Here is a 14,824-nt window from a genome sequence, read left to right as displayed (position 1 = left end):
CCGGGAAGGGGATCACCTAGTGAACAAGAGCTACCTAGGGCAAGAATAGTAGTAAAACTACGTAAGACCAGGTCTGCAAGGGGCTGGGTGCTCCGGAATTAGTCAGCATGGAAATTCCCCACGTCCAGAGTGCCTGGGACCCTCTGCCACTTACACCCTCCGTATCCCAACTGAGTGTCTCAGTGGGAACCATAACTATCTCCCTGTTCTTTTGGCAGACATGTGTGCCTTAGCTATTTTTGAAGGTTTGGGGTTTTTTTTTTCCCTCCAAATACACACCATCTTGGTCCTTTTCTTGTCTCCCTCAGCTTTGGCCCAGGTGCAGGTGGCTCCCCCTCGTGTAACCTTCTCCAATCCCATGCCTCAAGGACCCTGATATGCCACTGTCCATCACCTCTGCAAGACTCGCATTGTACTACCACCAATTTGGGCGATGTGCACCCATCACGTAACCCTGACAACTACTCTATAAAGATGGATACAGTTAGCCTGATTTTTCAGATAAGGAATCTGAACCTCAGAGAAGTTAAGTAACTTGGGTAAGCTCAGCCAGCTGTAGAGCCAGCATTTAAACTGAAGGCTGTCTGGGCGAAAGAACCCACTATTCTCCCTATGACACAGGGCTGCCTCCCAGACAAAAGAACCACTGGAAATCTTGGGCAACCAGAACTGTTCTAACAGAAAGCCCTGGATTAGAAGCTTTATCTGTCAGGATGAGCTGGAAGTAGAAAAGACTGGAAGGTGGAAGCACAGATGAGAGCCATAGAAAGAATCTGTGTTTGTGGGGAGGACGTTCTGGAGTGGAGGAAGAAAATGAGAGAGAACACACACATACACACACAAGAAATCTGACAATAGCCCTCCATTTTTAGTATTACCTCCATTTTTCAGAGAAGCAAACTGAGGGTCAAAAAGGTAGCCACGTCGGGGGGCCTGGGTGGCTCCGTTGGTTAAGCATCTGCCTTCGGCTCCGTCCTGGGATCGAGCCCTGGCAGGGAGCCTGCTTTTCCCTCTCGCTCTGCTGCTCCCCCTGCTTGTGCTTTCTCTAGCTCTCTCTCCTGCTCTCTGTCAAATAAATAAATAAAGTCTTTTTTTTTTTAATTAAAGAAAAAAATGTTGCCAGCCCAAGGTCACAGAGCTGGTAAGAGGCAGAGTCATGAGCTCAAGCTTCACTGAGGGGGGACCATCTATAAACAAGGTTGCCAATGCAAGTGACCTCCCGTCCAGCAGGAGGGCCATAAATGTTGGCTTCAGCCCTGCTCTTCAGCCTCAAAAAAGTGTCAGAAACAAGCAGGTGGCGGGGGACGTCGGGGGTGGGGGCACTGTCGGTAAAGCGTCCGACTCTTGGTTTCAGCTCAGGTCATGATCTCACAGTCATGGGCTCAAGCCCTGAATCTGGCTTTATGCTCAGTGCAGAATCAGCTCCAGAGTCTTTTTCCCTCTCCCCCCTGCTCTCTCTCTCTAATAAATAAAATCATTAAAAAACAAGCAAACAAAAACAAACACTGACCACAACAGAGAGGATCCCACCTGCAACCCTGGGTCTGGCAGCCATGCGATGGTTCTGGAGAGTCACAGGACCTGACTCCATGAGCTCAACACCCACCACAAAAGCAGAAGATCCCATCTCCAAAGTCGACAACCATGTTAGCGGAACAGGGCTCATTTATGGACCAACTAGCGCATGGGAAAAGACAGCACCTGCTCAAATACTAGAACAGACATGAGAGAGCCCAAGGATTCACAGAAAGGAAAGAGTCCAAACTAGCTGGTCCAGGCTAGGGCCCATGACCCTAATTTGCACGGCACTCTCATACCCACCAACGTAGATGGGTATCTCTGAGCGACAGACAGGGTCTGGAGAGCTTAAGAGACAGCACCGCGCTCTCCCATCTGGTAAGTGTTGGGACCTGGTACTGACTGAGCCCTGGTGTCTTAAGAGAGTCCCAAGTTCGGCATGGGGGGGTGGGGGGAGGCAGGGAAAAGTGAGAGATGCCCCTACACTTGGGCGAGTAGATCAAATGGACTGAGGGAGCTCAGAAAGCTCAATTATTCCATGACCCTAACCCACAACGTAACCAACCGCCCACCACCCTCTCTGTGTCCACATCAAGATTGATCTTCCTGGGCAGGGGCTAGGTCCCATTCATCCATCTCCAGGTGGGCTGATCCCCACTGCTGCTGCTGCTGGGGACCAGAGGGGAAGGAGAGCACTGACTTCTGTCCACCCAGCGCACTCTCCCAGCCACCTCCCCGGAAGCTCATGTCGGTAAGTCTCCCATGCCTGGGCTGGCTCTGCAGACAGAGGCCTTGCCTGGGGGACAGCTGACCTCCCTGCTCATTCCTGGCTCAGGAGCGGCTCTGAAAGCCAGGTGTGCGAGGCCACATCTCACCAGGCTAGTGCCACATCCCCAGCTCCCAGCCGGTGAAGGCAAACACCAGCCTCCGACTGGCTGGTGCGCGGCACTGCCCTCTGGTGGCCATGGGGGGTCCACACGCTGACGGACTGGGCAGGCAGGAAGCCAGAAGCTCTCGGGCTTGTTTACCAAGACCTCCGCCGTGATATGCCCAGCACACAGAAGAGATGCACTTGTGCATGCACAAACACACCCCCAGATGCGCACACACAGCCCAGTTCACTGTGGGAGGCACAGACGGGGACTGCAACTCGGAGACTGCACCCTTCACTCTCTCGCTGCGGACTTTGCAGGAGACTTAGGACTTCTTCCCCTGCCTCTGGAAGAGCCCAAATCCCTCAGCCCCTCAGCAGCCGCTAGCAGAGGGCGGGGAAGGGAAGCCACGCCAGCTGGGGAGGCAGGGCCCAGTGCCAGGACGCACTGGGTGACTGAGTCACGCCCCTCCACCTCTCCGGGGCCCCACGTTCCTCTTTGGCAAAACTACGTTGGACCCCAATTATATATAAGCCCCTTTCCAGATCAGATGATTTATGGTTCGAGGTCTTGATCTGCTTCCTAACTCAAAAACGCTCCCAGATGTCTAGAAACGGAGACATCAACATGGCACCCTACTGGTTAGACAGCCCATCAACCATGTCACCACGCTGATTGGACAGGGACCCCGGGGAGGGAGGCAGGCGCCAACTCCCAGAGGTGACCCAACTCCCAGAAGGGAAAACTGAGGCCACAGAGGTCCTGTGATGTGGTGAGCTCAGCCAGCCAGTCAAGCAGCAGCGAAAAACGGGATGTTTCCACAAATGCTTGCCTCACCATCCCAGCCACGGGTGGCTACTCCGGCTCTCCCCATGGGGACAGCTGTGGCCGACCGCCATGCTCACAGCTCATCCCTGTGGAGAGGCTGACGGAGCTCCCATGAGCAATGGGACAGAGCTGAGGCCAAAGGAAGGGTGGAGGAGAGGAAAGCCTCCTCGTCTGAGGAGGAGGCAAGAGACGAGGAAGAATTAGAAGTCAGGGAAGATTCTCTAAACACCAGCCTCTAGCTCTCCTCCTGGGTCCTCCAGATGCCTCCCTGCTGTTCTGCACCCACCAGCCACCTTGAAATCCCAAAGCTGTCCCTGGGAGAAGCCACCCAGCCCTCCCCTCTCTGATCCAAGCTCTCAAGGGTCATGGGCAGTTAGGGACACAGTCCTGCCGACCACACCTCAGCCCAACGTGGCGCTGGCAGGGACCCAGCCGCCAGCTTCCTGAATCCCCGCCAGCCTCAACAGGCGCCTGGTCTCCTGGGGCAGCGAGCTGGCCTGATCAAAGGCCGAGACACTACGGGGTGGTCAAGGAAGCCTGGGAAGAGGGCTTGGCCGAGACAGGGCCTCGGGGGAGGCCGAGGTCAGGAGGGGAGCCCCTCCCTGACTGTGAGAGGCCTGTCTGGGACCAGGCGGGCCAGACTATGAGGCCAGCACCACACCCACCATCTTGTCCGCCTTCCCCTCCGACCCCCGCTAGGGCAATGTGCACCCAGAGAGCTGGGATGTTACAACATGAAGGACCCTTCTAGACCTTCACGTCTACCCTTTTCTTTAATTAATGGATTATGATGGCCGCGTCTTCAGGAATGACCATGTGCACGTGTGTGTCTACCAGTATATATTTGCACGCCTAAGGAAAGAGCAAAAGAATCCAGGCTATACAGCTTAACATTAAACATCAGATCACTCTGCGTGGAATTCAGCAAGTCACATTCTGTATCTGGACTCACGCCCCTTCTGTACAACAGGATTCACGTTAATGAATGAATGAAAGAACAGCACTTCTCTGATAGGGTTAGTGTGAGGCCATAACAAAGTAGGACCTCTCAAGTGCTTGGAACGGTTGTCTAGAACATAGGAGGTGCTCACTAAAAGCTAGCTGTCCTTAGCGATCCTACACGGACAGTTTTCTCTTTACTGGGCCTGATACAGGACACCGACCCTCAGAGCACTGTTAACAGGTAGTTATTATTATGCCCATCTCGTAGATGAGGAAACTGAGGCCCAGAGGAGGTAAGGGGTTTGTCTGAAGCTAGGGAGAGCCCAGGCCCAGAGGATCTGCTGGGGAAACCCAGTCACGACGGTCCTCTCTGCACTTGAGGGTTCCGCGGAAGGAATCCTGTCTGATTCCCACCACCCAGACCGGGGACCCTGTTGATGGAACAAAGCAGATTGGGGGGGTGGGGTAGCCTGGAAGGCAGAGGTGAGGCTGGAGAGGAAGGCTGGGCTCCCAAGCCCCAAGCCCGCTGAGCCCACAGCCTCCCCTGCCTGCCGGTAAACAGAGCAGAGCAGAAATCCTCGCTGCAAGCGAACCTCTAATTGGCGTGGGCTGCCGTCTGCACGGAGCCCAGGGGCGGCCAGCCTCGCATACTTGCTGCCTCTGGGGACCCCAGATTTGGAAACATCTCCCCAGAGGGAGACACAGCTGTAGGCAAGGCTCCGGCTTTGACAGAACGCCCAGGACAGGCGCCAGGGCAGAGCCGAAGAGCGCGGCGCCTGTCCCGCTACCTAGGAGGAGAGGCCTTCCAGCAAGGCTCAGGGCCCCGGAGAGTCGCTGCCCTGATCTGGGCCTCTCATGGGCCCCAGGCGCAGAGGGTGAGGGAGGGGACACCTGCGGCAGTCCCTCCCAGCCCTGAGTTCTGGTGAGCCCTGCCCCCGGGGTGAGGGCAGAAAATGGAGGACTCTTATGGGACTTCCCAGGGCTCCACTGGGCACCGGGCTTCACAGGAGTCCGCATCCCTGGATAGCCGACCCACCGAAGAGCAGCAGCCCACACGGCTGGTCCCCTGGAGTGTGTTTCCCCAGGCGGAGGCAGCTGGGCTCTGGGGACGGATGATAGATAGGTGACTTGACTAGATGCCTCAGCCACCACCAGCTCTGCGGGGGTCAAGCGAGGCCTCCACTCAGGCCGTGCTTAGACCCAACTGCCAGGACTCTCAGCCGTCCTCCAGCTCCTCCCAGATGAACCATCCCATAATGCTGCCCCTGGGAGAAAGAGAACTTTCCGGATGAAAATGACGCCATGGAGTATCTAGCCACAGGACCACAGCCAGAGAGAAGAGTCCACAGACCCACGAGAGCCATGAGAGGAGCGGCTCGGAAGGAGACACAAGGCTCTTCTAGAGCTTTCCCTTTGGGAGACACACAACTCAACCTTTTTCTTTATTTTGTTCATCGGTAACATGGGACAAATCATCCCTGCCTATCACTTCAGCAGTTGGGGCAAAAACATACCCAATGTCTGTAACCTGGGAGGCATGAAAGAAATGCTGGGGTGTTCAGGAGGTAAAGAGTTTGCTAGACAGAAACAAAAAGCCCTCAGGGACTAGGGGGCCTTAGGAATCCTGGTCCCGGGCTGAGTGTCCCTCCACTACTCCGCCTGGTTCCTTCTCTCCTTTCCCCTACTCCCCCCTGCATCGATCAACCCCTACTCCCTGGAACAGATCCAAGAGGGGGAGCCAGTCTTCAGGGTCACCTCTCCTACCATCCATCTATCTCCCTCCCAAACTCGGGCCCTTCCAATCACAAGAGAGCATCAAGCCTTTATGATGATCAATAAAAATGTTATCTTGCAACCCCTGAACACTCCTCTGTTTATTAAGTTACGCTGGTGTATCTTCCAGCCGTACGCTAAGTAGTCCCTCTTCTAGACAACAACTTGAAATGGAAGTTCTAGCATGTTCTGCTCCCATTCAGTGGATGTCCCTGCTAGAGCAACACATGGAAGCTTTGCAGAGGGCCGTCTCCTCCCTGCCTTCAGTGCAGGGTAGAGAACAGAGAGCCACATGAAGCTAGATGTCCAGGCTGTGAGGGGCATCCCTAAGTGTGACATTTGGTCTGGGCCGTTGATTCCAAACTGTGTGGCACTTTCTAGGTGACCCAGAGTTGAGTAGAGGTGGGAAGGGAAGGAACGAAGGGAAAACCGGCCAGTGGCCACTGGCCGAGAGGGAGCACCCAGTCCTCTTCCTGGTGGCATCGCAAGAGTCAGCACCAATCCTAAAGCTGGTGCCCTTAGAAGGGACCTCACAGAGACTCCATGGGGTGCTCCCTGCACCCTGGGGTGGCATCAGTCCAAGCTTAAAGGGACTCAATTCATAGTTGAATTTACAAGCTCAAAAAGGCTACAGACCCCTCCTACAGCTCACAACGGGTTAGGGGCAGAGCCAGGGGAGGGACCCATGTGTGTCATCCCTTTCTCTCTTCCTACGCTCCCTGCAGTCAATGGGAGGCCTCCAAATGAGGCCAGAGCCAGTGTCTGTGATCCCAGGATAGGCCACTGGATGGGGTCCAGTGGCAGCGGAGATGCCACAATCCTGGCAAAGATCATTCTGAGGGAAGGTCACAGCCCACCCACACCCCCACCCCCACCCAAGAGCCAGCTGGGCTAAGGACCCTTACAGTCAGAGAAGAGGAGGCAGCAAGCAGGGACGGGCAGGGCAAGGACAGCATCCCAAGGGAGCGGGCATGAGAACCGCCCTTCTTCACGACAGCCAGGCAGGAGGCTGGTCGGCCTGTTACAGGACCCTGCACCACCTCCCAGACTCCAGGACCAGCCTTCCAGGGACCGGCACCCCAGCACTCCCAAAGCAAGGGCCAGGCTGCGCTGCTTTTACCCAAAGCTGCCATAGCTCCAGCTACCCTGGAGCTGCAGAGATGATGCCCTGGGCCCCAGCGTGTGCCTAGCAAGACTGACCTGGGCTTGTGGGGGCTGAGGACTCTGGAGCCAAGGAGGGCCTGGCCTCCAGGCAAAATCCCAGGGCCTCTGGAGCCCCGGGGTCCCAGCTTCCATCCCGGAAGTACCTCATTCCCCAGAGCTGCAACCAGTCTCCCTTCCAAATCTTACCACAAAGGAGTCCCAGCTCAGACCACCTCTCTCAGACCTAGGCTCTGTGCCTGGCTGAGCTCCCCTGGGGCCTGGCTCACACCGTTGCCTGCATCCCAGGTCCCATGGGTAATTGTCAAGGCTGGCCTCCCCTTGATCCTTAGAAAGGCTGAGAATCAAGGAACTGATACAGCAGCCAGAACCCAAAATGATCCTTCACCCAGCAGAGGCAAGGGCCTGCAGGGAAGATGGGAACATAAAGGGACCAGAGAGTTGCAAACACCAGGGATCCTGTGGGGGCTCCCACAGAGACTCCGCTGGAGGCTCAGAGTCCCAGCCAAGAGCTCAAAGGGTATCTGGGTAGCCAACTCCAGGAACATTGGGTCCCATGAGCCATCTCCTCTCCCTTGATCTTCTGATGGTCAAAGACGCACCATTGTGACCTAGCATCAGGAAGGCTTGACCTAGACAGAGGATCCAACTCCCAGCCTCCACCCTCTGCCTTTGTGACGACAGAGCCTGGCTGGGCGCGGCAATGCGCGGCCCCTTCTAGGTTGAGGTTACTGTGGGCCAGGAGCTCCCATGGCCGAGGAGCTGGCTTCCTGAACAGAAAGAGGCCCAGAAGCAGAGCCCTTTGGGAGGGGAGGGGTTGAGACCCACATTTCTGCACTGATGCCTTGCAGCTGATTCCCTCCTGTGGCTGGTGGGGCAGCCCCCTCTCCGATCACGGGCGCCCTCAGCCAGCCTCCGATGGGGACCCAAGAGGCGCTCCACACACGACTCTGAGAGAAAGATAACAGGGACTCTCTTGTCCATCTTCAAAGTCAGGCATGATCAGTTAAGCACCCAGGGAGGGGTGTCAGGGCCCTAGAGCTCCACAGACAAGAGGGTGTGTCTTTGGAGGCCAGTCCCCAAGGACACCCCCTCCAGGTTCCCGGAGAGAGGCCTGATGGAAACACAGCATCATCCCAGCTCCATCGCAAGAGTCAGCCCAAGCTGTACCCTTAGGCACACACCAGCAAGAGCTTCAGGCTGATGGAAGGCTGGAGGACCCCCAAACTCCCTCTCTCTGATAGCATCAGAAGTCTGAGGAACACACTTTCCTCCTGCAAAGTCTGGGTTGCAGCTCAAGCCCCCTTCCCAGGTCGTGCTGAGGTCAGGCCTCCTCCCTCGCCCTCCTCCTCCTGCCTGCCCTCCAGGTCCTCCTCCCCGCCTGTTTCCACAGGCATCCCGCAGAGCGGAGGCCCGGGCCTTGGTGTTGGATAGCCTGAGACCTAAACCTGGCTCACCACTGGAGCTGTGTGCCTTGGCAGAAGTTATTCTGCCACCCTGAGCCTCCAATCCCTCGAGTGACAGAGGAATGGGTGACAGCTACTTCCCACAACGAGCCTGATTTCCCTCCCTCCACAGTCCTCTGCCTCCGGCCAAAGAGTGGACCCTTCCCGAAGCTCTGTCAATACCAGCCAAAGATCTAAGAGGGCACTGGGGAGAAGACGGGGTGAGGAAAGGTCATCAGACCCATGACCTCTGACCCTCCTCCCCCACCTGCCAATCCACGCAGCTCCTGTGGGAATCCAGTTCCCCAGCTCTTAGGTGTCGGGGTGGACGTAAGGAAAGGAGTCCTGACTGCTTGCCAAAGAGCCTGTGACCCGAAACACACAGTCTCCCAATCCAGTCCCTGCTCACCATTCTCCCATTTGTCCCACTGGGGTCCTCCAAAGGCAAAGGGGACAAGAGACCACACCATCCCTCCGGTCACCCACCTTTCAACACCTCCATCTTGGACCCTAGGCCTGGGAAGAGCAGCCCAACTCCCCCCTTCAAACTGCTTCCCCAAGCATCATCTTCAGAGGAGTGACCGCTGCCTGGCTACAAAGAGCCTACGTGATTGTGGCCATCCCTGCCTCCCACTGGCTTCCCACAGATGCACGCATCCTGGGAGCAGAGAACGGCCAGAATGAGGCTCACCAGCTCCCAGAGACCCACACCAGGGATCTGTTCTCAAACCTTTAGCACCCCCCCCAACCCAGTCCCCCTGGATATCCCCAGATCCAGCTCCGGAGCCCCTGGACCCACTGTTAAGCTCTCTCCCCTCCCCGTCCCCCAACTCACCCCCCCAACACACACACACAGCCAAATGCACTCCCAAGCTAGAGTTTCCCTGCCGATAACACTCCAGACCCTCCCCCAGGCCATCCTCAGGGGCGCTGGAATGCTGTGGCCTGCAGGGCCCAGAGAGGCAGGCTTGGGTCCGGCCAGTCTACCCCTGCCAACCTCTGGCTGCCCCCTCAGCTGTTCCTCTGTTCATCCCAGGCCCACCGGCTGCAGGTGGTGAGGAGGTGAATGGCAGAGCCCAGATATGGGTCAAGCTGGTCTCCAGGGCCAGGAGTCAGAGACATCTCCGGGGCTGTACACTTCCTCCAACTGTTAGCTGCAAGGATGCTAGCGCTCTCTCCACGAAGCCAACAGGGCTGGCGGGCTTTCGAGAGCAGAACTGCAATTCCTCCCAGCCTGGCTGCCCCATTCTGAGGGAGAGGGAGGGCTGCTGCCTGGGAGACAGCGCCAATGGCAGCTTCGAAAGGGCTTGTGTCTGCCCAGATGCCTCCTTCAGACCCCAGCCGGGACTTCAGGGCAAACCCCTCTCTCTCGGCATCCTACCCATTTTGAGGGTTCCCAAGGGGTGTGGACCCTAGCAGGGGGACAAAAGAGCTATCCCCTGAACAACCCCGGCAGGGTCCACACCCTTCTCTGGCTGACAGAATGGGGGGGGGGGCGTTGGGGGGCGGGTCACCCGGCCCTGAGGTCAGTGGAAGGAAAGATGGGCAGCCTCCCCGGATCCTGGCTGAGCTCTTCTTTCCCGTGTGCCTCGGTTCTATCCCCCATCCCTAGCCAAGGGGAGGGAGAGAATGCAGGCCACCACAGGTCTCACTCAGACGGGGCAGAACCCAGCAAACGGCAGTCAGAGTTGGATTGTCCAAAAAAATAAAGAAGAAGAAAAAGAAAAAGACGGATCTGCAAGACCATCTAAGCCTCATCCCCAAACCCCGCAAGCCCCCTCAGCTCCCTTCTCCATCCTGACTCGGAATTACCGGCGCAGTTATCAGAGCTCACAAGGACGGGATCTGTAGGCGCCCAGATGCAGATGAGGGTAGGAAAGGCGGGGGGTGTCTCGGAAATGCCCAAAATGGGGTTGGAGAGGGCGGGCGAGAGAGAAAGGGAAGAGGTAGGCGTCCATGACGGCCTCGACATGTCCAAAGTCTCCCAGCGAGCAGCCAGCTCCCAACTTGTTTACTTGTCAGCGTGTTTCGCTGTTTCCAAAAGGAAATAGTTAACGATCTCGGCTGGATCTCCAGCAATCCCTGTCACCTTCCCTCCCGGCCCAGCGCCGCCGCTGTCACTGCCGCCGCCGCCGCCGCCGGGGATCGAACCTCGTCTACTTTATTCCACTTGAGCGTGGCCAAACTGTTGCTATTTAGTGGGGGGCAAAAACCCGACTCGCACCCTCGCGACGAGCCCCGGCGGGTGGGGGCGGGGGCGGGAGCTGGGCCGCGCACGCCCCGGGCCGGCGGGGGTCCCCCGCGGGGAGAGGCACCCACGCGGCGCCGGCCCCCGCCTGCTAGGGCCGGATCACCTGGACTACGCGGCCCGAGAGCATCTCCCGAGCCACGGCGAGCCTGACGCGCGCCCGGCGGGCGGCGGGCGGCGGCGAGCCGGGGCGGGCGGGCGGAGGGCCGGCTCCCGGCCGCGGGCGGGCGAGAGCGAGCCGCGGAGCGAGAGGGGAGGCGGGCTGGGGAGCGGCCGCCCGACTTACATGGAAGTGATATTCCTTGAGATGTCCGTGATGTTGATGCTGGCGTTCCCATTGCTGTTCCCTGAATCCTGCCCCTCCAGGAGGGGGAAGAGGTTCCCATCGTCCGGCCGCCGGCAATTGATCTCAGTCTTGCTGCAGACACAATTTGCAGGGCAAGCCAGCACGGAGCCCACATAGTCCAGCCAGACGCTTCCCAGCAAGAAAATCCGCCAGAAACTACACTTGGCTGGGCAAAGAGAGACATCCATCTCCGATCGCGGCTTCTAAAAAAGAGGAGGAGGAGAGGAGAGGGGGGTGGGGTGGGGGGAGTGGGGAGAGCTGGGGGGGAAGGAAACAAAGACGGCGAGGGAGGGGGGAAGGGGGAGGGGGGGCCTCTGCCTTTGAAACGCCGTGCGATCAGATGCAAAATCCTTCAGCGTCTGAAACCATCGCGGCCGCCGCCGCCGCCGCCGCCGCTGCCGCCGCCGCCGCCGCCGCCGCCGCCGCCGGGTGGGAGCCGCGGGGAGCGCCTAGTGGCGCGGTTTGCCTGGCATGGTGGCCGGCTCGGCGCTCGCCGGCTCGCCGGGTCCGGAGGCTCGGGAAGCGAGCCGCGCTCTCCGACTCCGAGACTTTGCAGGGTTGCAACAGACGGTGGGGAGGCAAAAAAGAAAAAGAAAAAAAAAAAGGGAAAAGGAAAATATGGTGCTAAAGTCACCAAGTCCCACCTACTGGGCAGAATTAAAACGGACACACCTGCAAAGCACACACACACACTCACGCACACACACACACTCACTCACTCACACATACACACACCCGGAGCCCGGGGGAAGGAGGAGGAGGAAGATGCAGTCGGAGCTGCAGCAGCCGCCGCGAATGGCTCGCCGCGCGCCTGCAGAAATGTACAAGTGCTCGGAGCCTTACGAAACGCACGGGTTATCGGAGCGTCTTCCTCGGCTCCCTCCCTCTCTCCCCCTCCCTCCTCCCCTCCCTCCTCCCCTCCCTCCTCGCGGCCTCCTCCCCCCGCCCCCCGCCCCGGCTGGGAGCGGCAGGAGAGCGGAATCTCCCCCCTCCCTCCCTCTCCCCCTCCCCTTCCCCACACCCCACTCCCTCCCCGCCCGTCCTCTCCCCTCCTCCCTCCCCACCCACCCACCCACTCGCCGGCTCGCGGCTCTAGCCCGCACCGCCACCCGCAGCCGCGCGGCCGCCCGCCCGCTCCACGCCTCGCGGCCCGGCGCCCGCTCGCCGCAGCCAAGGGGAAACCGAGACGGAAGGGAAAAAGTTGCAGTTGGGATTGAGAGGGTCTGGGCTGGGGAGGGGGAGTTGGCGAGCTGGCTGCGCGACACCGAAAGGCGCTCTCCTTTCCACTTTTTGGCCCTCGCGCTGCCCGGTGTTTTGCTGCAATCCGGACCGCGAGAGGAAGTGAAATGGACGCGGCCGAGGTGACCGGGGAGTGCTCCCGAGCCTGGGTGGGGGGCACAGGCTCGAAGACGGCGGCGGGGGCTGCGGGAGCGCACGGAAACCGCAGAGAGGCTCCCGGAGCTGGGGACGGGAGCCGCGGACGCGCGGCACTCCGTCTAAATGACACTCATTTCCGTAACCGAGAGTCCGGGAGCTGGGCTCGGCCGGGAGGGGACTGCGGGGCACGCCCGGGTTGGTGCCCCCACACCCCCTGCGCCTTCTTGGCGGTGGGCTTTGCGTCCAGCCTCGGGCAGGCAGGGAGCGGGGAAGGACAGAATCAGCGCCCAAAGGGCTGCGCTGGGGAGCCGAGGTGGCGAGCGGCGCGTGCAAGAGAGAAACGGCCGGGAAATTGAGATGCAAGGGGCATTTTTTGGCAAGCAGGCCAGCACCGTCAGAGACCGGCTTCTTGGGCTCGGCTCTCGGGTGCGCTGCTCTGGCTGCCCGGTGAGGGGGCGGGCGGGCTGCTTTCTCCGGATTCGGGGGCGCAGAACCTCCCTCCCTCCCACACAAGCACCCCTTCCTGGTAGGGGCGTAAAGCAGGTGCAGCCTTCGACGCGAGCTCAGATCCCGTCGGGAGAAGAGAAGGGTCCCCGCTTTTTGCTTTGGTAAGGTTTGGGTTTTGGCTTTTGTTTTTTTTTTTTTTTTTTTTTAATAAAACGTCAAAATGCCAAGTGTGAGCTGTTTGCTGAGAAAACCAGAGCATTCGCTGTCGGAAAGGAAAAGAAAGGGTTAGGGAAGTCGGAGCAGGCAGACACACTACGGCATTCACACGCAGAAGAAAGCAGGGCTCTCCTCCCCGATCGTGGATGAGGGCAGGCTAGGAAGCAAATGCGCCGAATTCAACTGCATCCAGCATCTGAAAGGCTTCTCCCCCGCCCCCCTATGGATTCCGAGCAGGTCATGCAACTTGCAGGCAAGATGGGGGAAGGGGTATGCGGAGGCCACCCGCCCACCCCAGGCGTAACCACAGACAGACCAGGCGCCTTCGAGTGGCACTGTCGCTGAGTAAACTTGGAAGAAAAAAAGAAGGGAGAAACAGAGGAACATGACTATAAAAGGCAGTTTTCCCCACTTCCCCTTATGTTCTCTGCCTTCCCTGGGCCTCCAGGGGGACTTTTACCCCCCTGTTGCCATTATGGCCTGGTAGCCAGACTGGCATTTTGCCCTCCCACCAGCAGGAGGGGACAGAGAGTGGAGACCTCTCTAGTCGGGCAAAGCAGTTCCTTTGGGCCCCAGGACAACCCAGATACCCTTGGTCCACTGGACGCCCCCCTGTCCTTAAAGTGCCCCTCTGAGAGTGACCCAAAAAACGCCTATTTGAGAGGCTGGGAGACTGAGGCAGAGGCCAAGGTTGGCCTCTTGAAGGAGGTGGCAGTGGCAGCAGAGACATGTAGAGAACCTTTCTCAGACCACTCCAGGGGCAGATTCCAAAAAGTAGGGAATGCCAAATGGATTGGGCCCAGCAGTTCTCCAGCCTGGGACTAAAATAGTTGTATCCAAATGATGCCCAGCCCACTTGTGCGGGGAGAGAGAGACATGGTTTTTAACATTTCCAGCCGAGAAGGGGAGGTGTCCGTAAGTCAGAACAATTAAAAAAAAAAAAAAATCTTTAAAAATCCCTTTGGAGATTATAAAAATGCACACGGTGAAGCAAGGGGGGCCTGATGGGACAAGAAGACTGTCATCCCAACAGTAAAACGGGATTAAAACGGGGATGTTACGTTTATGCTGGGACTCTGGGCGGGAAGAGGCAGCTCTAAAGGAAGGAGGTCCTTTTCAAAGCAGATCCTAGATTAGGAGTGGAGAGAACAGAGTTCTAGTTCTGACCGTAGGCAAATCACGTAAGCCTCTGGGCCTCAGCTCTCATGTCTGTGGGATGACGAGGCTGGTCCTCACTCTCCAAAGTGAGGCCCTCTGACCACCGGCACCCATGTCACCTGGAGGCTTGTTTGCCCGAAGCATCCCATGCCCCTCCCCAGACGTACTAAACCAGAATATCTGTTTTAACAAGCTCCCTGGGTGATTCATAAGCACACAGCAGTTTGAGAAGGACTAAGATGACTCCCGAAGTCCCTTCTAGCTTGAACATTCTCCCATTCTAGATGCACCTGGGTTGGAGAGACTTAGAAGAGAAGGGGGGCCGGTGGGGGGATTCTCAGAATATTATTCAGTCGGGGGAGGGGGTGGGGTGAAGAGCGGGTATGTCTGTGCAGGCACCTTGTTAAAAACAGATTTGCAAAGTTTCCCTAGAAGCTCAACAAGGGGCTCACCCTACCCAGAAAATTGCACTCTTGCTTCAGTACTTCTTAAC

The 14,824-nt window shown here is 58.1% G+C and overlaps 1 protein-coding gene across 7 annotated transcripts in view; it reads right to left on the bottom strand.

The window, feature by feature from the left end:
* NTRK3 (neurotrophic receptor tyrosine kinase 3) overlaps nt 1-12,058 on the bottom strand; it is a 382,186-nt gene extending 370,128 nt beyond the window's left edge. For 3 of the 7 annotated variants that reach the window (XM_032342082.1, XM_032342076.1, XM_032342077.1), the window contains exon 1: nt 11,074-12,058. In XM_032342082.1, coding sequence (XP_032197973.1) covers nt 11,074-11,321 — 248 coding nt within the window. In that variant the 5' untranslated portion in view covers nt 11,322-12,058. The remainder of the gene's footprint in view (nt 1-11,073) is intronic. The other 4 variants (XM_032342079.1, XM_032342078.1, XM_032342081.1 and 1 more) reach the window with 4 other exon arrangements.
* Nucleotides 12,059-14,824: the final 2,766 nt, after the last annotated feature.

The sequence above is a fragment of the Mustela erminea genome, chromosome 5 (assembly GCF_009829155.1).
Source record: "Mustela erminea isolate mMusErm1 chromosome 5, mMusErm1.Pri, whole genome shotgun sequence".
In the NCBI taxonomy this organism is placed as follows: domain Eukaryota; kingdom Metazoa; phylum Chordata; class Mammalia; order Carnivora; family Mustelidae; genus Mustela; species Mustela erminea.
The sequence above is the reverse complement of the archived record's forward strand: the minus strand, read 5'-3'. Positions and strand labels throughout refer to the sequence as shown.